The sequence below is a fragment of the Chiloscyllium punctatum genome, chromosome 34 (genome assembly GCF_047496795.1).
Source record: "Chiloscyllium punctatum isolate Juve2018m chromosome 34, sChiPun1.3, whole genome shotgun sequence".
Lineage (NCBI taxonomy): Eukaryota > Metazoa > Chordata > Chondrichthyes > Orectolobiformes > Hemiscylliidae > Chiloscyllium > Chiloscyllium punctatum.
Window position 1 is genome coordinate 62,837,202 of NC_092772.1, and position 25,481 is coordinate 62,862,682.

At 53.3% G+C, this 25,481-nt stretch overlaps 1 protein-coding gene across 1 annotated transcript in view; it reads left to right on the top strand.

The window, feature by feature from the left end:
* LOC140458978 (autism susceptibility gene 2 protein homolog) overlaps positions 1 to 25,481 on the top strand; it is a 34,670-nt gene that overhangs the window by 5,692 nt on the left and 3,497 nt on the right. Inside the window, exons 4-5 of the mRNA XM_072553716.1 lie at positions 849 to 932; positions 23,471 to 23,693. Coding sequence (XP_072409817.1) covers positions 849 to 932; positions 23,471 to 23,693 — 307 coding nt within the window. The remainder of the gene's footprint in view (positions 1 to 848; positions 933 to 23,470; positions 23,694 to 25,481) is intronic.

The window sequence follows — 25,481 nt, forward strand, 5'->3', positions numbered from 1 at the left end:
GCGTGGGGCTGGGGGAGTTAGTCGGGGGCTGGGTTCCCCCCTCCCCTGACCTTGGTCACAGTGAAGGGGGCCTGAAACCCCCCCCCAGTGCTCAGGGAAGCTGTTCCTACACGTGTCCCCAGGGAGGGGGCGTGGGGCTGGGGGAGTTAGTCGGGGGCAGGTGGAGAGCAGTCTGCGGGCTGGACTGAATGTCAATGGAAGTCAGGCAGCCCTGCTGTATACCAGTAATATATTACACCCAGGACCCTGCCATCCTCCCTGAGAGGTTGCTGACCGTCCATCCCGCCCTCCCCGTGGTGCTCCCTGCTATCGTGGTTGATGTCTTGCTGATTTGCAGCGTTCCCCCTCTGTCAGGAGAGGAGGACTCGGCCTTTCAGGTCACTAGGCCCACTCCCCCATGCCTTTCCAACATGGCTGATCGAACCCCTCGACGGGTTTTGCTCAAACCACATTAGTCGGTTTCCAACACTTAGTGAGTGAATTTCCATAGCCCGCTGGGTCATTTGTGAACATCTAAGTTGACAAACTGCCAACCCCTCCCCCCCCCCCCCAACCCCCACCCACCCTCCCCAGCCTCCAGGTCAGCTCAAACTGGGCGTCCCCTCAGTCCTACTCTGAGAGACAAGATGGCCACCTGACCACTGGCTGTCTGTCGCCAAGGACAGTAGCTCACATTTGGGGGACGGAGGGCGTGAGCTATGCAGGCCTGGCTCCCTGGATTCAGGTGCTGCTGGGAAGCAGGGAAAGGGCAAGGTTGAGGGGTTGGACAGGAGCTCGGTTGAGGTTGTTGGTTGGAGAGCTGGCCTGGTAACCGTCCCAGTCTGTCTCTGTGCCATTTCTCCCTGCAGATCCCTACTGCAGGACGCCGGCCTACAGCACGATCGGACAACTAGCAAACGGAGCTTTTGGAGGCCTGGCGAACCCAGCAGTGGGTGAGTGATTCTCGTCTGGCTCAGGAGTGAGGCCTTCCACCCATCCTCCTTGCTCCCTCGGCGCTGACCCTCCCACAGTGCAGAGCTCCCTCAGCGCTGACCCTCCCACAGTGCGGGGCTCCCTCAGCACTGACCCTCCCACAGTGCGGGGCTCCCTCAGCGCTGACCCTCCCACAGTGCGGGGCTCCCTCAGCGCTGACCCTCCCACAGTGCGGGGCTCCCTCAGCGCTGACCCTCCCACAGTGCGGGGCTCCCTCAGCACTGACCCTCCCACAGTGCGGGGCTCCCTCAGCACTGACCCTCCCACAGTGCGGGGCTCCCTCAGCACTGACCCTCCCACAGTGCGGGGCTGCCTCGGCGCTGACCCTCTGACAGTGTGGAGCTCCCTCGGCAGTGCACTCTTGACTGTCTGTCTCGAACCCACACCCTCTCTCCGTGTCTCTCTCGGTGTCTCTCTAACTCACACCCTCTCTCCGTGTCTCTCTCTGTCTCTCTCTGACTCACACCCTATCTCCGTGTCTCTCTCTGTCTCTCTCTAACTCACACCCTCTCTCCGTGTCTCTCTCTGTCTCTCTCTAACTCACACCCTCTCTCCGTGTCTCTCTCTGTGTCTCTCTAACTCACACCCTCTCTCCGTGTCTCTCTCTGTGTCTCTCTAACCCACACCCTCTCTCCGTGTCTCTCTCTGTGTCTCTCTAACTCACACCCTCTCTCCGTGTCTCTCTCTGTGTCTCTCTAACTCACACCCTCTCTCCGTGTCTCTCTCTGTGTCTCTCTAACTCACACCCTCTCTCCGTGTCTCTCTCTGTGTCTCTCTAACTCACACCCTCTCTCCGTGTCTCTCTCTGTCTCTCTCTAACTCACACCCTCTCTCCGTGTCTCTCTCCGTGTCTCTCTAACTCACACCCTCTCTCCGTGTCTCTCTCTGTGTCTCTCTAACTCACACCCTCTCTCCGTGTCTCTCTCTGTCTCTCTAACTCACACCCTCTCTCTGTGTCTCTCTCTGTGTATCTCTAACACACACCCTCTCTCTGTGTCTCTCTCTGTGTCTCTCTAACTCACACCCTCTCTCCGTGTCTCTCTCTGTGTCTCTCTAACACACACCCTCTCTCCGTGTCTCTCTCTGTGTCTCTCTAACTCACACCCTCTCTCCGTGTCTCTCTCTGTGTCTCTCTAACTCACACCCTCTCTCCGTGTCTCTCTCTGTCTCTCTCTAACTCACACCCTCTCTCCGTGTCTCTCTCTCTCTGTGTCTCTCTAACACACACCCTCTCTCTGTGTCTCTCTCTGTGTCTCTCTAACACACACCCTCTCTCCGTGTCTCTCTCTCTCTGTCTCTCTCTAACTCACACCCTCTCTCCGTGTCTCTCTCCGTGTCTCTCTAACCCACACCCTCTCTCCGTGTCTCTCTCTGTGTCTCTCTAACTCACACCCTCTCTCCGTGTCTCTCTCTCTCCGTGTCTCTCTAACCCACACCCTCTCTCCGTGTCTCTCTCTGTGTCTCTCTAACGCACACCCTCTCTCCGTGTCTCTCTCCGTGTCTCTCTAAGACACTCCCTCTCTCCATGTCTCTCTCTGTATCTCTCTAACCCACACCCTCTCTCCGTGTCTCTCTCTTTCTGTGTCTCTCCAACACACTCCCTCTCTCCGTGTCTCTCTCCGTGTCTCTCTAACACACACCCTCTCTCCGTGTCTCTCTCTTTCTGTGTCTCTCTAACACACTCCCTCTCTCCGTGTCTCTCTAACCCACACCCTCTCTCAGTGTCTCTCTCTGTCTCTCTCTAACTCACACCCTCTCTCCGTGTCTCTCTCTGTCTCTCTCTAACTCACACCCTCTCTCCGTGTCTCTCTCTGTCTCTCTCTAACTCACACCCTCTCTCCGTGTCTCTCTCTGTGTCTCTCTAACTCACACCCTCTCTCCATGTCTCTCTCTGTCTCTCTCTAACTCACACCCTCTCTCCGTGTCTCTCTCTGTGTCTCTCTCTAACTCACACCCTCTCTCTCTCTCTCTCTGTCTCTCTCTAACTCACACCCTCTCTCCGTGTCTCTCTCTGTCTCTCTCTAACTCACACCCTCTCTCCGTGTCTCTCTGTCTCTCTCTAACTCACACCCTCTCTCCGTGTCTCTCTCTGTGTCTCTCTAACTCACACCCTCTCTCCGTGTCTCTCTCTGTCTCTCTCTAACTCACACCCTCTCTGCGTGTCTCTCTCTGTGTCTCTCTAACTCACACCCTCTCTCCGTGTCTCTCTCTGTGTCTCTCTAACTCACACCCTCTCTCCGTGTCTCTCTCTGTGTCTCTCTAACTCACACCCTCTCTCCGTGTCTCTCTCTGTCTCTCTCTAACTCACACCCTCTCTCCGTGTCTCTCTCTGTCTCTCTCTAACTCACACCCTCTCTCAGTGTCTCTCTCTGTGTCTCTCTAACACACTCCCTCTCTCCGTGTCTCTCTCTGTGTCTCTCTAACTCACACCCTCTCTCCGTGTCTCTCTCTGTGTCTCTCTAACCCACACCCTCTCTCCGTGTCTCTCTCTGTCTCTCTCTAACTCACACCCTCTCTCCGTGTCTCTCTCTGTGTCTCTCTAACTCACGCCCTCTCTACGTGTCTCTCTCTGTGTCTCTCTAACTCACACCCTCTCTCCGTGTCTCTCTCTGTCTCTCTAACTCACACCCTCTCTCCGTGTCTCTCTCTGTCTCTCTCTAACTCACACCCTCTCTCCGTGTCTCTCTCTGTGTCTCTCTAACTCACGCCCTCTCTACGTGTCTCTCTCTGTGTCTCTCTAACTCACACCCTCTCTCCGTGTCTCTCTCTGTCTCTCTCTAACTCACACCCTCTCTCCGTGTCTCTCTCTAACCCACACCCTCTCTCCGTGTCTCTCTCTGTGTCTCTCTAACTCACACCCTCTCTCAGTGTCTCTCTCTGTCTCTCTCTAACCCACACCCACTCTCCGTGTCTCTCTCTGTGTCTCTCTAACTCACACCCTCTCTCAGTGTCTCTCTCTGTCTCTCTCTAACACACACCCTCTCTCTGTGTCTCTCTCTGTCTCTCTCTAACTCACACCCTCTCTCCGTGTCTCTCTCTGTGTCTCTCTAACTCACACCCTCTCTCCGTGTCTCTCTCTGTCTCTCTCTAACTCACACGCTCTCTCCGTGTCTCTCTCTGTCTCTCTCGAACTCACACCCTCTCTCCGTGTCTCTCTCTGTCTCTCTCTAACTCACACCCTCTCTCCGTGTCTCTCTCTGTGTCTCTCTAACTCACGCCCTCTCTACGTGTCTCTCTCTGTGTCTCTCTAACTCACACCCTCTCTCCGTGTCTCTCTCTGTCTCTCTCTAACTCACACCCTCTCTCCGTGTCTCTCTCTGTCTCTCTCTAACCCACACCCTCTCTCCGTGTCTCTCTCTGTGTCTCTCTAACTCACACCCTCTCTCAGTGTCTCTCTCTGTCTCTCTCTAACACACACCCTCTCTCCGTGTCTCTCTCTGTGTCTCTCTAACCCACACCCTCTCTCCGTGTCTCTCTCTGTCTCTCTCTAACTCACACCCTCTCTCCGTGTCTCTCTCTGTGTCTCTCTAACTCACACCCTCTCTCCGTGTCTCTCTCTGTGTCTCTCTAACTCACACCCTCTCTCCGTGTCTCTCTCTGTGTCTCTCTAACTCACACCCTCTCTCCGTGTCTCTCTCTGTCTCTCTAACCCACACCCTCTCTCCGTGTCTCTCTCTGTCTCTCTCTAACTCACACCCTCTCTCCGTGTCTCGCTCCGTGTCTCTCTAACACAAACCCTCTCTCCGTGTCTCTCTCTGTGTCTCTCTAACCCACACCCTCTCTCCGTGTCTCTCTCTGTGTCTCTCTAACTCACACCCTCTCTCCGTGTCTCTCTCTCTGTCTCTCTAACACACACCCTCTCTCCGTGTCTCTCTCTGTGTCTCTCTAACTCACACCCTCTCTCCGTGTCTCTCTCTTTCTCTCTCTAACTCACACCCTCTCTCAGTGTCTCTCTCTGTGTCTCTCTAACTCACACCCTCTCTCCGTGTCTCTCTCTGTGTCTCTCTAACTCACACCCTCTCTCTGTGTCTCTCTCTGTGTCTCTCTAACACACACCCTCTCTCCATGTGTCTCTCTCTGTGTCTCTCTAACTCACACCCTCTCTCCGTGTCTCTCTCTGTGTCTCTCTAACTCACACCCTCTCTCCGTGTCTCTCTCTGTCTCTCTCTAACACACACCCTCTCTCCGTGTCTCTCTGTGTCTCTCTAACTCACACCCTCTCTCCATGACTCTCTCTGTGTCTCTCTAACTCACACCCTCTCTCCGTGTCTCTCTCTGTGTCTCTCTAACACACACCCTCTCTTCGTGTCTCTCTCTGTGTCTCTCTAACTCACACCCTCTCTCCGTGTCTCTCTCTGTGTCTCTCTAACTCACACCCTCTCTCCGTGTCTCTCTCTGTCTCTCTCTAACTCACACCCTCTCTCTGTGTCTCTCTCTGTCTCTCTCTAACTCACACCCTCTCTCCGTGTCTCTCTCTGTGTCTCTCTAACTCACACCCTCTCTCCGTGTCTCTCTCTGTCTCTCTAACTCACACCCTCTCTCCGTGTCTCTCTCTGTCTGTCTCTAACACACACCCTCTCTCCGTGTCTCTCTCTGTCTCTCTCTAACTCACACCCTCTCTCCGTGTCTCTCTCTGTCTCTCTGTAACTCACACCCTCTCTCCGTGTCTCTCTCTGTGTCTCTCTAACACACACCCTCTCTGCGTGTCTCTCTCTGTGTCTCTCTAACCCACACCCTCTCTCCGTGTCTCTCTCTGTATCTCTCTAACTCACGCCCTCTCTCCGTGTCTCTCTCTGTCTCTCTCTACCTCACACCCTCTCTCAGTGTCTCTCTCCGTGTCTCTCTAACTCACACCCTCTCTCTGTGTCTCTCTCTGTGTCTCTCTAACTCACACCCTCTCTCCGTGTCTCTCTCTGTGTCTCTCTAACTCACACCCTCTCTCCGTGTCTCTCTCTCTCTGTGTCTCTCTAACACACACCCTCTCTCAGTGTCTCTCTCTGTCTCTCTCTAACTCACACCCTCTCTCCGTGTCTCTCTCTGTCTCTCTCTAACTCACACCCTCTCTCCGTGTCTCTCTCTGTGTCTCTCTAACTCACACCCTCTCTCCGTGTCTCTCTCTGTGTCTCTCTAACTCACACCCTCTCTCCGTGTCTCTCTCTGTCTCTCTCTAACTCACACCCACTCTCCATGTCTCTCTCTCTCTCTGTGTCTCTCTAACTCACACCCTCTCTCCGTGTCTCTCTCCGTGTCTCTCTGACCCACACCCTCTCTCCCTGTCTCTCTCTGTCTCTCTCTAACTCACACCCTCTCTCCGTGTCTCTCTCTGTCTCTCTCTAACTCACACCCTCTCTCCGTGTCTCTCTCTTTCTGTGTCTCTCTAACACACACCCTCTCTCCGTGTCTCTCTCCGTGTCTCTCTAACACACACCCTCTCTCCGTGTCTCTCTCTTTCTGTGTCTCTCTAACACACACCCTCTCTCCGTGTCTCTCTCCGTGTCTCTCTAACACACACCCTCTCTCCGTGTCTCTCTCTTTCTGTGTCTCTCTAACTCACTCCCTCTCTCCGTGTCTCTCTCTGTGTCTCTCTAACTCACACCCTCTCTCCGTGTCTCTCTCTGTGTCTCTCTAACTCACACCCTCTCTCCGTGTCTCTCTCTGTCTCTCTCTAACTCACACCCTCTCTCCGTGTCTCTCTCTGTGTCTCTCTAACTCACACCCTCTCTCCGTGTCTCTCTCTGTGTCTCTCTAACTCACACCCTCTCTCCGTGTCTCTCTCTGTGTCTCTCTAACCCACACCCTCTCTCCGTGTCTCTCTCTGTCTCTCTCTAACTCACACCCTCTCTCCGTGTCTCTCTCCGTGTCTCTCTCTTTCTGTGTCTCTCTAACACACACCCTCTCTCCGTGTCTCTCTCTTTCTGTGTCTCTCTAACACACACCCTCTCTCTGTGTCTCTCTCTGTCTCTCTCTAACTCACACCCTCTCTCCGTGTCTCTCTCTGTCTCTCTCTAACTCACACCCTCTCTCCGTGTCTCTCTCTGTCTCTCTCTAACTCACACCCTCTCTCCATGTCTCTCTCTGTGTCTCTCTAACTCACACCCTCTCTCCATGTCTCTCTCTGTCTCTCTCTAACTCACACCCTCTCTCCGTGTCTCTCTAACTCACACCCTCTCTGCGTGTCTCTCTCTGTGTCTCTCTAACTCACACCCTCTCTCCGTGTCTCTCTCTGTCTCTCTCTAACCCACACCCTCTCTCCGTGTCTCTCTCTGTCTCTGTCTAACTCACACCCTCTCTCAGTGTCTCTCTCCGTGTCTCTCTCTTTCTGTGTCTCTGTAACACACACCCTCTCTCCGTGTCTCTCTGTTTCTGTGTCTCTCTAACACACTCCCTCTCTCCATGTCTCTCTCAGTGTCTCTCTTACACACACCCTCTCTCGGTGTCTCTCTCTCTCTCTGTCGAACTCACAAACTCTCTCCATGTCTCTTTCTCTCTGTGCCTCTCTAACTCACACCCTCTCTCTGTGTCTCTCTCTGTGTCTCTCTCACTCACACCCTCTCTCCGTGTCTCTCTCTTTCTGTGTCTCTCTAACACACACCCTCTCTCTGTGTCTCTCTCTGTCTCTCTCTAACTCACACCGTCTCTCCGTGTCTCTCTCCGTGTCTCTCTCTGTCTCTCTAACTCACACCCTCTCTCCATGTCTCTCTCAGTGTCTCTCTAACTCACACCCTCTCTCCGTGTCTCTCTCCGTGTCTCTCTAACTCACACCCTCTCTCCATGTCTCTCTCAGTGTCTCTCTAACTCACACCCTCTCTCCGTGTCTCTCTCTGTGTCTCTCTTAACTCACACCCTCTCTCCATAACTCGCTCTGTCTCTCTCTAACTCACACCCTCTCTCCTTGTCTCTCTCTGTCTCTCTCTAACTAACACCCTCTCTCCGTGTCTCTCTGTCTCTCTCTAACTCACACCCTCTCTCCGTGTCTCTCTCTGTGTCTCTCTAACTCACACCCTCTCTCCGTGTCTCTCTCTGTCTCTCTCTAACTCACACCCTCTCTCAGTGTCTCTCTCTGTCTCTCTCTAACTCACACCCTCTCTCCGTGTCTCTCTCTGTCTCTCTCTAACTCACACCCTCTCTCCGTGTCTCTCTCTGTGTCTCTCTAACCCACACCCTCTCTCTGTGTCTCTCTCTGTGTCTCTCTAACTCACACCCTCTCTCCGTGTCTCTCTCTGTGTCTCTCTAACTCACACCCTCTCTCCGTGTCTCTCTCTGTGTCTCTCTAACTCACACCCTCTCTCCGTGTCTCTCTGTGTCTCTCTAACACACACCCTCTCTCCGTGTCTCTCTCTGTGTATCTCTAACTCACACCCTCTCTCCGTGTCTCTCTCTGTGTCTCTCTGACTCACACCCTCTCTCAGTGTCTCTCTCTGTGTCTCTCTAACTCACACCCTCTCTCCGTGTCTCTCTCTGTCTCTCTCTAACTCACACCCTCTCTCCGTGTCTCTCTCTGTGTCTCTCTAACACACACCCTCTCTCTGTGTCTCTCTAACTCACACCCTCTCTCCGTGTCTCTCTCTGTGTCTCTCTAACTCACACCCTCTCTCCGTGTCTCTCTCTCTCTCTCTCTCTGTCTCTCTCTAACTCACACCCTCTCTCCGTGTCTCTCTCTGTCTCTCTCTAACTCACACCCTCTCTCCGTGTCTCTCTCTGTCTCTCTCTAACTCACACCCTCTCTCCGTGTCTCTCTCTGTCTCTCTCTAACTCACACCCTCTCTCCGTGTCTCTCTCTGTGTCTCTCTAACTCACACCCTCTCTCCGTGTCTCTCTCTGTGTCTCTCTAACTCACACCCTCTCTCCGTGTCTCTCTCTGTGTCTCTCTAACCCACACCCTCTCTCCGTGTCTCTCTCTGTCTCTCTCTAACACACACCCTCTCTCCGTGTCTCTCTCTGTGTCTCTCTAACTCACACCCTCTCTCCGTGTCTCTCTCTGTGTCTCTCTAACTCACACCCTCTCTCCGTGTCTCTCTCTGTCTCTCTCTAACTCACACCCTCTCTCAGTGTCTCTCTCTGTGTCTCTCTAACTCACACCCTCTCTCCGTGTCTCTCTCTGTGTCTCTCTAACTCACACCCTCTCTCCGTGTCTCTCTCTGTGTCTCTCTAACTCACACCCTCTCTCCGTGTCTCTCTCTGTGTCTCTCTAACTCACACCCTCTCTCCGTGTCTCTCTCTGTCTCTCTCTAACTCACACCCTCTCTCAGTGTCTCTCTCTGTGTCTCTCTAACTCACACCCTCTCTCCGTGTCTCTCTCTGTGTCTCTCTAACTCACACCCTCTCTCTGTGTCTCTCTCTGTGTCTCTCTAACACACACCCTCTCTCCATGTGTCTCTCTCTGTGTCTCTCTAACTCACACCCTCTCTCCGTGTCTCTCTCTGTGTCTCTCTAACTCACACCCTCTCTCCGTGTCTCTCTCTGTCTCTCTCTAACACACACCCTCTCTCCGTGTCTCTCTGTGTCTCTCTAACTCACACCCTCTCTCCATGTCTCTCTCTGTGTCTCTCTAACTCACACCCTCTCTCCGTGTCTCTCTCTGTGTCTCTCTAACACACACCCTCTCTTCGTGTCTCTCTCTGTGTCTCTCTAACTCACACCCTCTCTCCGTGTCTCTCTCTGTGTCTCTCTAACTCACACCCTCTCTCCGTGTCTCTCTCTGTCTCTCTCTAACACACACCCTCTCTCCGTGTCTCTCTGTGTCTCTCTAACTCACACCCTCTCTCCATGTCTCTCTCTGTGTCTCTCTAACTCACACCCTCTCTCCGTGTCTCTCTCTGTGTCTCTCTAACACACACCCTCTCTTCGTGTCTCTCTCTGTGTCTCTCTAACTCACACCCTCTCTCCGTGTCTCTCTCTGTCTCTCTCTAACTCACACCCTCTCTCTGTGTCTCTCTCTGTCTCTCTCTAACTCACACCCTCTCTCAGTGTCTCTCTCTGTGTCTCTCTAACTCACACCCTCTCTCCGTGTCTCTCTCTGTCTCTCTAACTCACACCCTCTCTCCGTGTCTCTCTCTGTCTGTCTCTAACACACACCCTCTCTCCGTGTCTCTCTCTGTCTCTCTCTAACTCACACCCTCTCTCCGTGTCTCTCTCTGTCTCTCTCTAACTCACACCCTCTCTCCGTGTCTCTCTCTGTGTCTCTCTAACACACACCCTCTCTGCGTGTCTCTCTCTGTGTCTCTCTAACCCACACCCTCTCTCCGTGTCTCTCTCTGTGTCTCTCTAACACACACCCTCTCTGCGTGTCTCTCTCTGTATCTCTCTAACTCACGCCCTCTCTCCGTGTCTCTCTCTGTCTCTCTCTAACTCACACCCTCTCTCAGTGTCTCTCTCCGTGTCTCTCTAACTCACACCCTCTCTCTGTGTCTCTCTCTGTGTCTCTCTAACTCACACCCTCTCTCCGTGTCTCTCTCTGTGTCTCTCTAACTCACACCCTCTCTCCGTGTCTCTCTCTGTCTCTCTCTAACTCACACCCTCTCTCCGTGTCTCTCTCTCTCTGTGTCTCTCTAACACACACCCTCTCTCAGTGTCTCTCTCTGTCTCTCTCTAACTCACACCCTCTCTCCGTGTCTCTCTCTGTGTCTCTCTAACTCACACCCTCTCTCAGTGTCTCTCTCTGTCTCTCTCTAACTCACACCCTCTCTCCGTGTCTCTCTCTGTGTCTCTCTAACTCACACCCTCTCTCCGTGTCTCTCTCTGTCTCTCTCTAACTCACACCCTCTCTCTGTGTCTCTCTCTGTGTCTCTCTAACTCACACCCTCTCTCTGTGTCTCTCTCTGTGTCTCTCTAACTCACACCCTCTCTCAGTGTCTCTCTCTGTCTCTCTCTAACTCACACCCTCTCTCCGTGTCTCTCTCTGTCTCTCTCTAACTCACACCCTCTCTCCGTGTCTCTCTCTGTCTCTCTCTAACTCACACCCTCTCTCTGTGTCTCTCTCTGTCTCTCTCTAACTCACACCCTCTCTGCGTGTCTCTCTCTGTGTCTCTCTAACTCACACCCTCTCTCCGTGTCTCGCTCTGTCTCTCTCTAACTCACACCCTCTCTCCATGTCTCTCTCTCTCTGTGTCTCTCTAACACACACCCTCTCTGCGTGTCTCTCTCTGTGTCTCTCTAACCCACACCCTCTCTCCGTGTCTCTCTCTGTATCTCTCTAACTCACGCCCTCTCTCCGTGTCTCTCTCTGTCTCTCTCTAACTCACACCGTCTCTCAGTGTCTCTCTCCGTGTCTCTCTAACTCACACCCTCTCTCTGTGTCTCTCTCTGTGTCTCTCTAACTCACACCCTCTCTCCGTGTCTCTCTCTGTGTCTCTCTAACTCACACCCTCTCTCCGTGTCTCTCTCTGTCTCTCTCTAACTCACACCCTCTCTCCGTGTCTCTCTCTCTCTGTGTCTCTCTAACCCACACCCTCTCTGCGTGTCTCTCTCTGTGTCTCTCTAACTCACACCCTCTCTCCGTGTCTCTCTCTGTCTCTCTCTAACTCACACCCTCTCTCCATGTCTCTCTCTTTCTGTGTCTCTCTAACACACTCCCTCTCTCCGTGTCTCTCTCCGTGTCTCTCTAACTCACACCCTCTCTCAGTGTCTCTCTCTGTGTCTCTCTAACTCACACCCTCTCTCCGTGTCTCTCTCTGTGTCTCTCTAACTCACACCCTCTCTCCGTGTCTCTCTCTGTGTCTCTCTAACCCACACCCTCTCTCCGTGTCTCTCTCTGTCTCTCTCTAACTCACACCCTCTCTCCGTGTCTCTCTCCGTGTCTCTCTCTTTCTGTGTCTCTCTAACACACACCCTCTCTCCGTGTCTCTCTCTTTCTGTGTCTCTCTAACACACACCCTCTCTCCGTGTCTCTCTCCGTGTCTCTGTCTTTCTGTGTCTCTCTAACACACACCCTCTCTCTGTGTCTCTCTCTGTCTCTCTCTAACTCACACCCTCTCTCTGTGTCTCTCTCTGTCTCTCTCTAACTCACACCCTCTCTCCGTGTCTCTCTCTGTCTCTCTCTAACTCACACCCTCTCTCAGTGTCTCTCTCTGTGTCTCTCTAACTCACACCCTCTCTCCGTGTCTCTCTCTGTGTCTCTCTAACTCACACCCTCTCTCTGTGTCTCTCTCTGTGTCTCTCTAACACACACCCTCTCTCCGTGTCTCTCTGTGTCTCTCTAACTCACACCCTCTCTCCGTGTCTCTCTCTGTGTCTCTCTAACTCACACCCTCTCTCCGTGTCTCTCTCTGTCTCTCTCTAACACACACCCTCTCTCCGTGTCTCTCTCTGTCTCTCTCTAACTCACACCCTCTCTCCGTGTCTCTCTCTCTGTCTCTCTCGAACACACACCCTCTCTCCGTGTCTCTCTCTGTCTCTCTCTAACTCACACCCTCTCTCCGTGTCTCTCTCTGTGTCTCTCTAACTCACACCCTCTCTCCGTGTCTCTCTCTGTGTCTCTCTAACTCACACCCTCTCTCCGTGTCTCTCTCTGTCTCTCTCTAACACACACCCTCTCTCCGTGTCTCTCTCTGTCTCTCTCTAACTCACACCCTCTCTCAGTGTCTCTCTCTGTATCTCTCTAACTCACACCCTCTCTCCGTGTCTCTCTCTGTGTCTCTCTAACTCACACCCTCTCTCCGTGTCTCTCTCTGTGTCTCTCTAACTCACACCCTCTCTCCGTGTCTCTCTCTGTGTCTCTCTAACTCACACCCTCTCTCCGTGTCTCTCTCTCTCTGTGTCTCTCTAACTCACACCCTCTCTCCGTGTCTCTCTCTGTGTCTCTCTAACTCACACCCTCTCTCCGTGTCTCTCTCTGTGTCTCTCTAACTCACACCCTCTCTCCGTGTCTCTCTCCGTGTCTCTCTCTGTCTCTCTCTAACTCACACCCTCTCTCCGTGTCTCTCTCTGTCTCTCTCTAACTCACACCCTCTCTCCGTGTCTCTCTCTGTCTCTCTCTAACTCACACCCTCTCTCCGTGTCTCTCTCTGTCTCTCTCTAACACACACCCTCTCTCTGTGTCTCTCTCTGTCTCTCTCTAACCCACACCCTCTCTCAGTGTCTCTCTCTGTCTCTCTCTAACCCACACCCTCTCTCCGTGTCTCTCTCCGTGTCTCTCTCTGTCTCTCTCTAACTCACACCCTCTCTCCGTGTCTCTCTCTGTCTCTCTCTAACTCACACCCTCTCTCCTTGTCTCTCTCTGTCTCTCTCTAACTCACACCCTCTCTCCGTGTCTCTCTCTGTCTCTGTCTAACTCACACCCTCTCTCAGTGTCTCTCTCTGTGTCTCTCTAACTCACACCCTCTCTCCGTGTCTCTCTCTGTCTCTCTCTAACCCACACCCTCTCTCCGTGTCTCTCTCTGTCTCTGTCTAACTCACACCCTCTCTCAGTGTCTCTCTCCGTGTCTCTCTCTTTCTGTGTCTCTGTAACACACACCCTCTCTCCGTGTCTCTCTGTTTCTGTGTCTCTCTAACACACTCCCTCTCTCCATGTCTCTCTCAGTGTCTCTCTTACACACACCCTCTCTCGGTGTCTCTCTCTCTCTGTGTCGAACTCACAAACTCTCTCCATGTCTCTTTCTCTCTGTGCCTCTCTAACTCACACCCTCTCTCTGTGTCTCTCTCTGTGTCTCTCTCACTCACACCCTCTCTCCGTGTCTCTCTCCGTGTCTCTCTCTGTCTCTCTCTAACACACACCCTCTCTCCGTGTCTCTCTCTTTCTGTGTCTCTCTAACACACACCCTCTCTCTGTGTCTCTCTCTGTCTCTCTCTAACTCACACCGTCTCTCCGTGTCTCTCTCCGTGTCTCTCTCTGTCTCTCTCTAACTCACACCCTCTCTCCGTGTCTCTCTCTGTCTCTCTAACTCACACCCTCTCTCCATGTCTCTCTCAGTGTCTCTCTAACTCACACCCTCTCTCCGTGTCTCTCTCCTTGTCTCTCTAACTCACACCCTCTCTCTGTGTCTCTCTCTGTGTCTCTCTTAACTCACACCCTCTCTCCGTATCTCGCTCTGTCTCTCTCTAACTCACACCCTCTCTCCTTGTCTCTCTCTGTCTCTCTCTAACTAACACCCTCTCTCCGTGTCTCTCTGTCTCTCTCTAACTCACACCCTCTCTCCGTGTCTCTCTCTGTGTCTCTCTAACTCACACCCTCTCTCCGTGTCTCTCTCTGTCTCTCTCTAACTCACACCCTCTCTCAGTGTCTCTCTCTGTCTCTCTCTAACTCACACCCTCTCTCCGTGTCTCTCTCTGTCTCTCTCTAACTCACACCCTCTCTCCGTGTCTCTCTCTGTGTCTCTCTAACCCACACCCTCTCTCTGTGTCTCTCTCTGTGTCTCTCTAACTCACACCCTCTCTCCGTGTCTCTCTCTGTGTCTCTCTAACTCACACCCTCTCTCCGTGTCTCTCTCTGTGTCTCTCTAACTCACACCCTCTCTCCGTGTCTCTCTGTGTCTCTCTCACACACACCCTCTCTCCGTGTCTCTCTCTGTGTATCTCTAACTCACACCCTCTCTCCGTGTCTCTCTCTGTGTCTCTCTGACTCACACCCTCTCTCAGTGTCTCTCTCTGTGTCTCTCTAACTCACACCCTCTCTCCGTGTCTCTCTCTGTCTCTCTCTAACTCACACCCTCTCTCCGTGTCTCTCTCTGTGTCTCTCTAACACACACCCTCTCTCTGTGTCTCTCTAACTCACACCCTCTCTCCGTGTCTCTCTCTGTGTCTCTCTAACTCACACCCTCTCTCCGTGTCTCTCTCTCTCTCTCTCTCTGTCTCTCTCTAACTCACACCCTCTCTCCGTGTCTCTCTCTGTCTCTCTCTAACTCACACCCTCTCTCCGTGTCTCTCTCTGTCTCTCTCTAACTCACACCCTCTCTCCGTGTCTCTCTCCGTGTCTCTCTAACACACACCCTCTCTCCGTGTCTCTCTCTGTGTCTCTCTAACCCACACCCTCTCTCCGTGTCTCTCTCTGTCTCTCTCTAACACACACCCTCTCTCCGTGTCTCTCTCTGTGTCTCTCTAACTCACACCCTCTCTCCGTGTCTCTCTCTGTGTCTCTCTAACTCACACCCTCTCTCCGTGTCTCTCTCTGTGTCTCTCTAACTCACACCCTCTCTCCGTGTCTCTCTCTGTGTCTCTCTAACTCACACCCTCTCTCCGTGTCTCTCTCTGTCTCTCTCTAACTCACACCCTCTCTCAGTGTCTCTCTCTGTGTCTCTCTAACTCACACCCTCTCTCCGTGTCTCTCTCTGTGTCTCTCTAACTCACACCCTCTCTCTGTGTCTCTCTCTGTGTCTCTCTAACACACACCCTCTCTCCGTGTCTCTCTGTGTCTCTCTAACTCACACCCTCTCTCCGTGTCTCTCTCTGTGTCTCTCTAACTCACACCCTCTCTCCGTGTCTCTCTCTGTCTCTCTCTAACACACACCCTCTCTCCGTGTCTCTCTCTGTCTCTCTCTAACTCACACCCTCTCTCCGTGTCTCTCTCTCTGTCTCTCTCGAACACACACCCTCTCTCCGTGTCTCTCTCTGTCTCTCTCTAACTCACACCCTCTCTCCGTGTCTCTCTCTGTGTCTCTCTAACTCACACCCTCTCTCCGTGTCTCTCTCTGTGTCTCTCTAACTCACACCCTCTCTCCGTGTCTCTCTCTGTCTCTCTCTAACACACACCCTCTCTCCGTGTCTCTCTCTGTCTCTCTCTAACTCACACCCTCTCTCAGTGTCTCTCTCTGTATCTCTCTAACTCACACCCTCTCTCCGTGTCTCTCTCTGTGTCTCTCTAACTCACACCCTCTCTCCGTGTCTCTCTCTGTGTCTCTCTAACTCACACCCTCTCTCCGTGTCTCTCTCTGTGTCTCTCTAACTCACACCCTCTCTCCGTGTCTCTCTCTCTCTGTGTCTCTCTAACACACACCCTCTCTCAGTGTCTCTCTCTGTCTCTCTCTAACTCACACCCTCTCTCCGTGTCTCTCTCTGTCTCTCTCTAACTCACACCCTCTCTGCGTGTCTCTCTCTGTGTCTCTCTAACTCACACCCTCTCTCCGTGTCTCGCTCTGTCTCTCTCTAACTCACACCCTCTCTCCATGTCTCTCTCTCTCTGTGTCTCTCTCACACACACCCTCTCTGCGTGTCTCTCTCTGTGTCTCTCTAACCCACACCCTCTCTCCGTGTCTCTCTCTGTATCACTCTAACTCACGCCCTCTCTCCGTGTCTCTCTCTGTCTCTCTCTAACTCACACCCTCTCTCAGTGTCTCTCTCCGTGTCTCTCTAACTCACACCCTCTCTCTGTGTCTCTCTCTGTGTCTCTCTAACTCACACCCTCTCTCCGTGTCTCTCTCTGTGTCTCTCTAACTCACACCCTCTCTCCGTGTCTCTCTCTGTCTCTCTCTAACTCACACCCTCTCTCCGTGTCTCTCTCTCTCTGTGTCTCTCTAACACACACCCTCTCTCAGTGTCTCTCTCTGTCTCTCTCTAACTCACACCCTCTCTCCGTGTCTCTCTCTGTCTCTCTCTAACTCACACCCTCTCTGCGTGTCTCTCTCTGTGTCTCTCTAACTCACACCCTCTCTCCGTGTCTCTCTCTGTCTCTCTCTAACTCACACCCTCTCTCCATGTCTCTCTCTCTCTGTGTCTCTCTAACTCACACCCTCTCTCCGTGTCTCTCTCCGTGTCTCTCTGACCCACACCCTCTCTCCGTGTCTCTCTCTTTCTGTGTCTCTCTAACACACACCCTCTCTCCGTGTCTCTCTCTGTGTCTCTCTGACTCACACCCTCTCTCCGTGTCTCTCTCTGTCTCTCTCTAACACACACCCCCTCTCCGTGTCTCTCTCTGTGTCTCTCTAACTCACACCCTCTCTCCGTGTCTCTCTCTGTGTCTCTCTAACTCACACCCTCTCTCCCTGTCTCTCTCTGTGTCTCTCTAACTCACACCCTCTCTCCGTGTCTCTCTCTGTGTCTCTCTAACTCACACCCTCTCTCCCTGTCTCTCTCTGTGTCTCTCTGACTCACACCCTCTCTCCGTGTCTCTCTCTGTGTCTCCCTAACTCACACCCTCTCTCCGTGTCTCTCTCTGTGTCTCTCTAACACACACCCTCTCTCCGTGTCTCTCTCTTTCTGTGTCTCTCTAACACACACCCTCTCTCCGTGTCTCTCTCCGTGTCTCTCTAACACACACCCTCTCTCCGTGTCTCTCTCTTTCTGTGTCTCTCTAACACACTCCCTCTCTCCGTGTCTCTCTCCGTGTCTCTCTAACACACACCCTCTCTCCGTGTCTCTCTCTGTCTCTCTCTAACTCACACCCTCTCTCCGTGTCTCTCTCTGTCTCTCTCTAACTCACACCCTCTCTCAGTGTCTCTCTCTGTATCTCTCTAACTCACACCCTCTCTCCGTGTCTCTCTCTGTGTCTCTCTAACTCACACCCTCTCTCCGTGTCTCTCTCTGTGTCTCTCTAACTCACACCCTCTCTCCGTGTCTCTCTCTGTGTCTCTCTAACTCACACCCTCTCTCCGTGTCTCTCTCTGTCTCTCTCTAACTCACACCCTCTCTCCGTGTCTCTCTCTCTCTGTGTCTCTCTAACACACACCCTCTCTCAGTGTCTCTCTCTGTCTCTCTCTAACTCACACCCTCTCTCCGTGTCTCTCTCTGTCTCTCTCTAACTCACACCCTCTCTGCGTGTCTCTCTCTGTGTCTCTCTAACTCACACCCTCTCTCCGTGTCTCGCTCTGTCTCTCTCTAACTCACACCCTCTCTCCATGTCTCTCTCTCTCTGTGTCTCTCTAACACACACCCTCTCTGCGTGTCTCTCTCTGTGTCTCTCTAACCCACACCCTCTCTCCGTGTCTCTCTCTGTATCTCTCTAACTCACGCCCTCTCTCCGTGTCTCTCTCTGTCTCTCTCTAACTCACACCCTCTCTCAGTGTCTCTCTCCGTGTCTCTCTAACTCACACCCTCTCTCTGTGTCTCTCTCTGTGTCTCTCTAACTCACACCCTCTCTCCGTGTCTCTCTCTGTGTCTCTCTAACTCACACCCTCTCTCCGTGTCTCTCTCTGTCTCTCTCTAACTCACACCCTCTCTCCGTGTCTCTCTCTGTGTCTCTCTAACTCACACCCTCTCTCCGTGTCTCTCTCTCTCTGTGTCTCTCTAACACACACTCTCTCAGTGTCTCTCTCTAACTCACACCCTCTCTCCGTGTCTCTCTCTGTCTCTCTCTAACTCACACCCTCTCTGCGTGTCTCTCTCTGTGTCTCTCTAACTCACACCCTCTCTCCGTGTCTCTCTCTGTCTCTCTCTAACTCACACCCTCTCTCCATGTCTCTCTCTCTCTGTGTCTCTCTAACTCACACCCTCTCTCCGTGTCTCTCTCCGTGTCTCTCTGACCCACACCCTCTCTCCGTGTCTCTCTCTTTCTGTGTCTCTCTAACACACACCCTCTCTCCGTGTCTCTCTCCGTGTCTCTCTAACACACACCCTCTCTCCGTGTCTCTCTCTTTCTGTGTCTCTCTAACACACACCCTCTCTCCGTGTCTCTCTCCGTGTCTCTCTAACACACACCCTCTCTCCGTGTCTCTCTCTTTCTGTGTCTCTCTAACACACTCCCTCTCTCCGTGTCTCTCTAACACACACCCTCTCTCAGTGTCTCGCTCTGTGTCTCTCTAACTCACACCCTCTCTCCGTGTCTCTCTCTGTCTCTCTCTAACTCACACCCTCTCTCCGTGTCTCTCTCTGTCTCTCTCTAACTCACACCCTCTCTCCGTGTCTCTCTCTGTGTCTCTCTAACTCACACCCTCTCTCCGTGTCTCTCTCTGTGTCTCTCTAACTCACACCCTCTCTCCGTGTCTCTCTCTGTGTCTCTCTAACCCACACCCTCTCTCCGTGTCTCTCTCTTTCTGTGTCTCTCTAACACACACCCTCTCTCCGTGTCTCTCTCCGTGTCTCTGTCTTTCTGTGTCTCTCTAACACACACCCTCTCTCCGTGTCTCTCTCTGTGTCTCTCTAACCCACACCCTCTCTCCGTGTCTCTCTCTGTGTCTCTCTAACCCACACCCTCTCTCCGTGTCTCTCTCTGTCTCTCTCTAACTCACACCCTCTCTCCGTGTCTCTCTCTGTCTCTCTCTAACTCACACCCTCTCTCCATGTCTCTCAGTGTCTCTCTAACTCACACCCTCTCTCCGTGTCTCTCTCTGTCTCTCTCTAACCCACACCCTCTCTCCGTGTCTCTCTCTGTCTCTCTCTAACTCACACCCTCTCTCCGTGTCTCTCTCTGTGTCTCTCTAACACACACCCTCTCTCCGTGTCTCTCTCCGTGTCTCTCTAACACACACCCTCTCTCCGTGTCTCTCTGTTTCTGTGTCTCTCTAACACACTCCCTCTCTCCATGTCTCTCTCAGTGTCTCTCTTACACACACCCTCTCTCGGTGTCTCTCTCTCTCTGTGTCGAACTCACAAACTCTCTCCATGTCTCTTTCTCTCTGTGCCTCTCTAACTCACACCCTCTCTCTGTGTCTCTCTCTGTGTCTCTCTCACTCACACCCTCTCTCCGTGTCTCTCTCCGTGTCTCTCTCTGTCTCTCTCTAACACACACCCTCTCTCCGTGTCTCTCTCTTTCTGTGTCTCTCTAACACACACCCTCTCTCCGTGTCTCTCTCTGTCTCTCTCTAACTCACACCGTCTCTCCGTGTCTCTCTCCGTGTCTCTCTCTGTCTCTCTCTAACTCACACCCTCTCTCCGTGTCTCTCTCTGTCTCTCTAACTCACACCCTCTCTCCATGTCTCTCTCAGTGTCTCTCTAACTCACACCCTCTCTCCGTGTCTCTCTCCGTGTCTCTCTAACTCACACCCTCTCTCTGTGTCTCTCTCTGTGTCTCTCTTAACTCACACCCTCTCTCCGTATCTCGCTCTGTCTCTCTCTAACTCACACCCTCTCTCCTTGTCTCTCTCTGTCTCTCTCTAACTAACACCCTCTCTCCGTGTCTCTCTGTCTCTCTCTAACTCACACCCTCTCTCCGTGTCTCTCTCTGTGTCTCTCTGACTCACACCCTCTCTCCGTGTCTCTCTCTGTCTCTCTCTAACACACACCCCCTCTCCGTGTCTCTCTCTGTGTCTCTCTAACTCACACCCTCTCTCCGTGTCTCTCTCTGTGTCTCTCTAACTCACACCCTCTCTCCCTGTCTCTCTCTGTGTCTCTCTAACTCACACCCTCTCTCCGTGTCTCTCTCTGTGTCTCTCTAACTCACACCCTCTCTCCCTGTCTCTCTCTGTGTCTCTCTGACTCACACCCTCTCTCCGTGTCTCTCTCTGTGTCTCCCTAACTCACACCCTCTCTCCGTGTCTCTCTCTTTCTGTGTCTCTCTAACACACACCCTCTCTCCGTGTCTCTCTCTGTGTCTCCCTAACTCACACCCTCTCTCCGTGTCTCTCTCCGTGTCTCTCTAACACACTCCCTCTCTCCGTGTCTCTCTCTGTGTCTCTCTAACTCACACCCTCTCTCCGTGTCTCTCTCTGTCTCTCTCTAACTCACACCCTCTCTCCGTGTCTCTCTCTGTCTCTCTCTAACTCACACCCTCTCTCCGTGTCTCTCTCTGTCTCTCTCTAACTCACACCCTCTCTCCGTGTCTCTCTCTGTGTCTCTCTAACACACACCCTCTCTCCGTGTCTCTCTCCGTGTCTCTCTAACACACACCCTCTCTCCGTGTCTCTCTCTTTCTGTGTCTCTCTAACACACTCCCTCTCTCCGTGTTTCTCTCCGTGTCTCTCTAACACACACCCTCTCTCCGTGTCTCTCTCTGTGTCTCTCTAACTCACACCCTCTCTCCATGTCTCTCTCTGTCTCTCTCTAACTCACACCCTCTCTCCGTGTCTCTCTCTGTCTCTCTCTAACACACACCCTCTCTCCGTGTTTCTCTCCGTGTCTCTCTAACACACACCCTCTCTCCATGTCTCTCTCTGTCTCTCTCTAACTCACACCCTCTCTCAGTGTCTCTCTCTGTGTTTCTCTAACTCACACCCTCTCTCCGTGTCTCTCTCTGTGTCTCTCTAACTCACACCCTCTCTCCGTGTCTCTCTCTGTCTCTCTCTAACTCACACCCTCTCTCAGTGTCTCTCTCTGTCTCTCTCTAACTCACACCCTCTCTCAGTGTCTCTCTCTGTATCTCTCTAACCCACACCCTCTCTCCGTGTCTCTCTCTGTCTCTCTCTAACTCACACCCTCTCTCCGTGTCTCTCTCCGTGTCTCTCTCTTTCTGTGTCTCTCTAACACACACCCTCTCTCCGTGTCTCTCTCTTTCTGTGTCTCTCTAACACACACCCTCTCTCCGCGTCTCTCTCCGTGTCTCTCTCTTTCTGTGTCTCTCTAACACACACCCTCTCTCCGTGTCTCTCTCTCTCCGTGTCTCTCTAACCCACACCCTCTCTCCGTGTCTCTCTGTCTCTCTCTAACTCACACCCTCTCTCCGTGTCTCTCTCTGTGTCTCTCTAACTCACACCCTCTCTCTGTGTCTCTCTCTGTGTCTCTCTAACTCACACCCTCTCTCCGTATCTCGCTCTGTCTCTCTCTAACTCACACCCTCTCTCCGTGTCTCTCTCTGTCTCTCTCTAACTCACACCCTCTCTGCGTGTCTCTCTCTGTCTCTCTCTAACTCACACCCTCTCTCCGTGTCTCTCTCTGTCTCTCTCTAACTCACACCCTCTCTCAGTGTCTCTCTCTGTGTCTCTCTAACTCACACCCTCTCTCCGTGTCTCTCTCTGTGTCTCTCTAACCCACACCCTCTCTCCGTGTCTCTCTCTGTCTCTCTCTAACTCACACCCTCTCTCCGTGTCTCTCTCCGTGTCTCTCTCTAACTCACACCCTCTCTCCGTGTCTCTCTCTGTGTCTCTCTAACTCACACCCTCTCTCCGTGTCTCTCTCTGTCTCTCTCTAACCCACACCCTCTCTCCGTGTCTCTCTCTGTCTCTCTCTAACTCACACCCTCTCTCCGTGTCTCTCTCTGTGTCTCTCTGACTCACACCCTCTCTCCATGTCTCTCTCTGTCTCTCTCTAACCCACACCCTCTCTCCGTGTCTCTCTCTGTGTCTCTCTAACTCACACCCTCTCTCCGTGTCTCTCTCTGTCTCTCTCTAACTCACATACTCTCTCCATGTCTCTCTCTGTGTCTCTCTAACTCACACCCTCTCTCCGTGTCTCTCTCTGTCTCTCTCTAACTCACACCCTCTCTCCGTGTCTCTCTCTGTCTCTCTCTAACCCACACCCTCTCTCCGTGTCTCTCTCTGTCTCTCTCTAACTCACACCCTCTCTCCGTGTCTCTCTCCGTGTCTCTCTCTTTCTGTGTCTCTCTAACACACACCCTCTCTCCGTGTCTCTCTCCGTGTCTCTCTAACACACACCCTCTCTCCGTGTCTCTCTCCGTGTCTCTCTAACACACACCCTCTCTCCGTGTCTCTCTGTTTCTGTGTCTCTCTAACACACTCCCTCTCTCCATGTCTCTCTCCGTGTCTCTCTAACACACACCCTCTCTCCGTGTCTCTCTCTCTCTGTGTCGAACTCACAAACTCTCTCCATGTCTCTTTCTCTCTGTGCCTCTCTAACTCACACCCTCTCTCTGTGTCTCTCTCTGTGTCTCTCTAACTCACACCCTCTCTCCGTGTCTCTCTCTGTCTCTCTCTAACACACACCCTCTCTCCGTGTCTCTCTAACTCACACCCTCTCTCTGTGTCTCTCTCTGTGTCTCTCTAACTCACACCCTCTCTCCGTATCTCGCTCTGTCTCTCTCTAACTCACACCCTCTCTCCTTGTCTCTCTCTGTCTCTCTCTAACTAACACCCTCTCTCCGTGTCTCTCTGTCTCTCTCTAACTCACACCCTCTCTCCGTGTCTCTCTCTGTCTCTCTCTAACTCACACCCTCTCTCCGTGTCTCTCTCTGTCTCTCTCTAACTCACACCCTCTCTCCGTGTCTCTCTCTGTCTCTCTCTAACTCACACCCTCTCTCCGTGTCTCTCTCTGTGTCTCTCTAACTCACACCCTCTCTCCCTGTCTCTCTCTGTGTCTCTCTGACTCACACCCTCTCTCCGTGTCTCTCTCTGTGTCTCTCTAACTCACACCCTCTCTCCGTGTCTCTCTCTGTGTCTCTCTAACTCACACCCTCTCTCCCTGTCTCTCTCTGTGTCTCTCTAACACACACCCTCTCTCCCTGTCTCTCCATGTCTCTCTCTGTGTCTCTCTCTAACTCACACCCTCTCTCCGTGTCTCTCTCTGTGTCTCTCTGACTCACACCCTCTCTCCCTGTCTCTCTCTGTCTCTCTCTAAAACACACCCTCTCTCTGTGTCTCTCTCTGTGTCTCTCTCTAACCCACACCCTCTCTCTCTCTCTCTGTGTCTCTCTAACTCACACCCTCTCTCCGTGTCTCTCTCAGTGTCTCTCTCTAACACACTCCCTCTGTCTGTATCTGTCTCTAACTCACAGCCTCTCTCTGTCTCTCTCTCTCCCCGTGTGCAGCTGCCAGTTCAGTGTTTGCTCACAAGGAGAGCCCTGGCGGCCAAGCCTTTGCCAATCCCCGGGAGCACTGGAACCGTTTGCACCAGACTCCGCCGTCCTTCCCGAGCCCTCCGCCAGGGTGGCCACGGCTGGGAGCTAGTGAAGCAGATCGGAGTAGCCACTTCGACAAGGACCTGGAGTCTGACCGGCACCAAGCTCCCTTCATCAAGGAGGAGATTGGCAGGTGAGTGCTACCTGGGGAGTGGGGGGGCTCCACTCTGAGCAGCATTACCCTCCTCCCGAATTACCCCCCCCCCCCATACAATCCCACCCAGACCCAGCAAGCCCCACCCTATCCCGAGAACCCTACATGCCCCATGGCCAATCCCCCCCTAACCTGTACATCCCTGGGCACGACGGGACAATTCCCCCACGGCCAATCCACCCTAACCTGCACATCCCTGGGCACGACGGGACAATTCCCCCACGGCCAACCCACCCTAACCTGCACATCCCTGGGCACTATGGGACAATTTCCCCACGGCCAACCCACCCTAACCTGCACATCCCTGGGCACTACAGGACAATTTCCCCACGGCCAATCCACCCTAACCTGTACATCCCTGGGCAGTACAGGACAATTTCCCCACGGCCAATCCACCCTAACCTGTACATCCCTGGGCACTACGGGACAATTTCCCCACGGCCGATCCACCCTAACCTGTACATCCCTGGGCACTACGGGACAATTTCCCCACGGCCAATCCACCCTAACCTGTACATCCCTGGGCAGTACAGGACAATTTCCCCACGGCCAATCCACCCTAACCTGTACATCCCTGGGCAGTACAGGACAATTTCCCCACGGCCAATCCACCCTAACCTGCACATCCCTGGGCACTAAGGGACAATTTCCCCACGGCCAATCCACCCTAACCTGTACATCCCTGGGCACTACGGGACAATTTCCCCACGGCCAACCCACCCTAACCTGTACATCCCTGGGCACTACGGGACAATTTCCCCACGGCCAATCCACCCTAACCCGCACATCCCTGGACACTACGGGACAATTTCCCCACGGCCAATCCACCCTAACCTGCACATCCCTGGGCACTATGGGACAGTTTCCCCACGGCCAATCCCACCCTAACCTGCACATCCCTGGACACTACGGGACAATTTCCCCACGGCCAATCCCACCCTAACCTGCACATCCCTGGGCACTACGGGACAATTTCCCCACGGCCAATCCACCCTAACCTTCACATCCCTGGGCACTACGGGACAATTTCCCACGGCCAATCCACCCTAACCTACACATCCCTGGGCACTACGGGACAATTTCCCCACGGCCAATCCCACCCTAACCTGCACATCCCTGGGCACTACGGGACAATTTCCCCACGGCCAATCCACCCTGACCTGCACATCCCTGGGCACTACGGGACAATTTCCCCACGGCCAATCCCACCCTAACCTGCACATCCCTGGGCACTACGGGACAATTTCCCCACGGCCAATCCACCCTAACCTGCACATCCCTGGGCACTACGGGACAATTTCCCCACGGCCAATCCACCCTAACCTGCACATCCCTGGGCACTACGGGACAATTTCCCCACAGCCAATCCCACCCTAACCTGTCCACCTTTGGATTGTGGGAGGAAACCCACGTAGACACGGGGAGATTAAGCAAACTGCACTGCGAGAGTTGCCTGAGGGTGGAATCGAACCGGGGTCCCTGGCGCTGTGAGGCGGCAGTGCTAACACACCGTGGTCCACGTTAAGATGTCAGCTGAGACTGGGCAAAGCACAGTAGGTATCCTTTACCCAGGGACATGAGGGATTCTGGGGGAATGGGCTCCACAGGCATGAGTTCATGTTGGGGCCGCTCACAGCTCATCGCGGGAGAAAGAAGCTCACAAATGTTTCCTCCCCACCCCCTAAAACATTCACCCCGCTTCAGGGCAGCACGTCCACCCAGGGCCAGGCCAGACCCCGGCAGCCTGTCAGCTGTGTCACACCCATC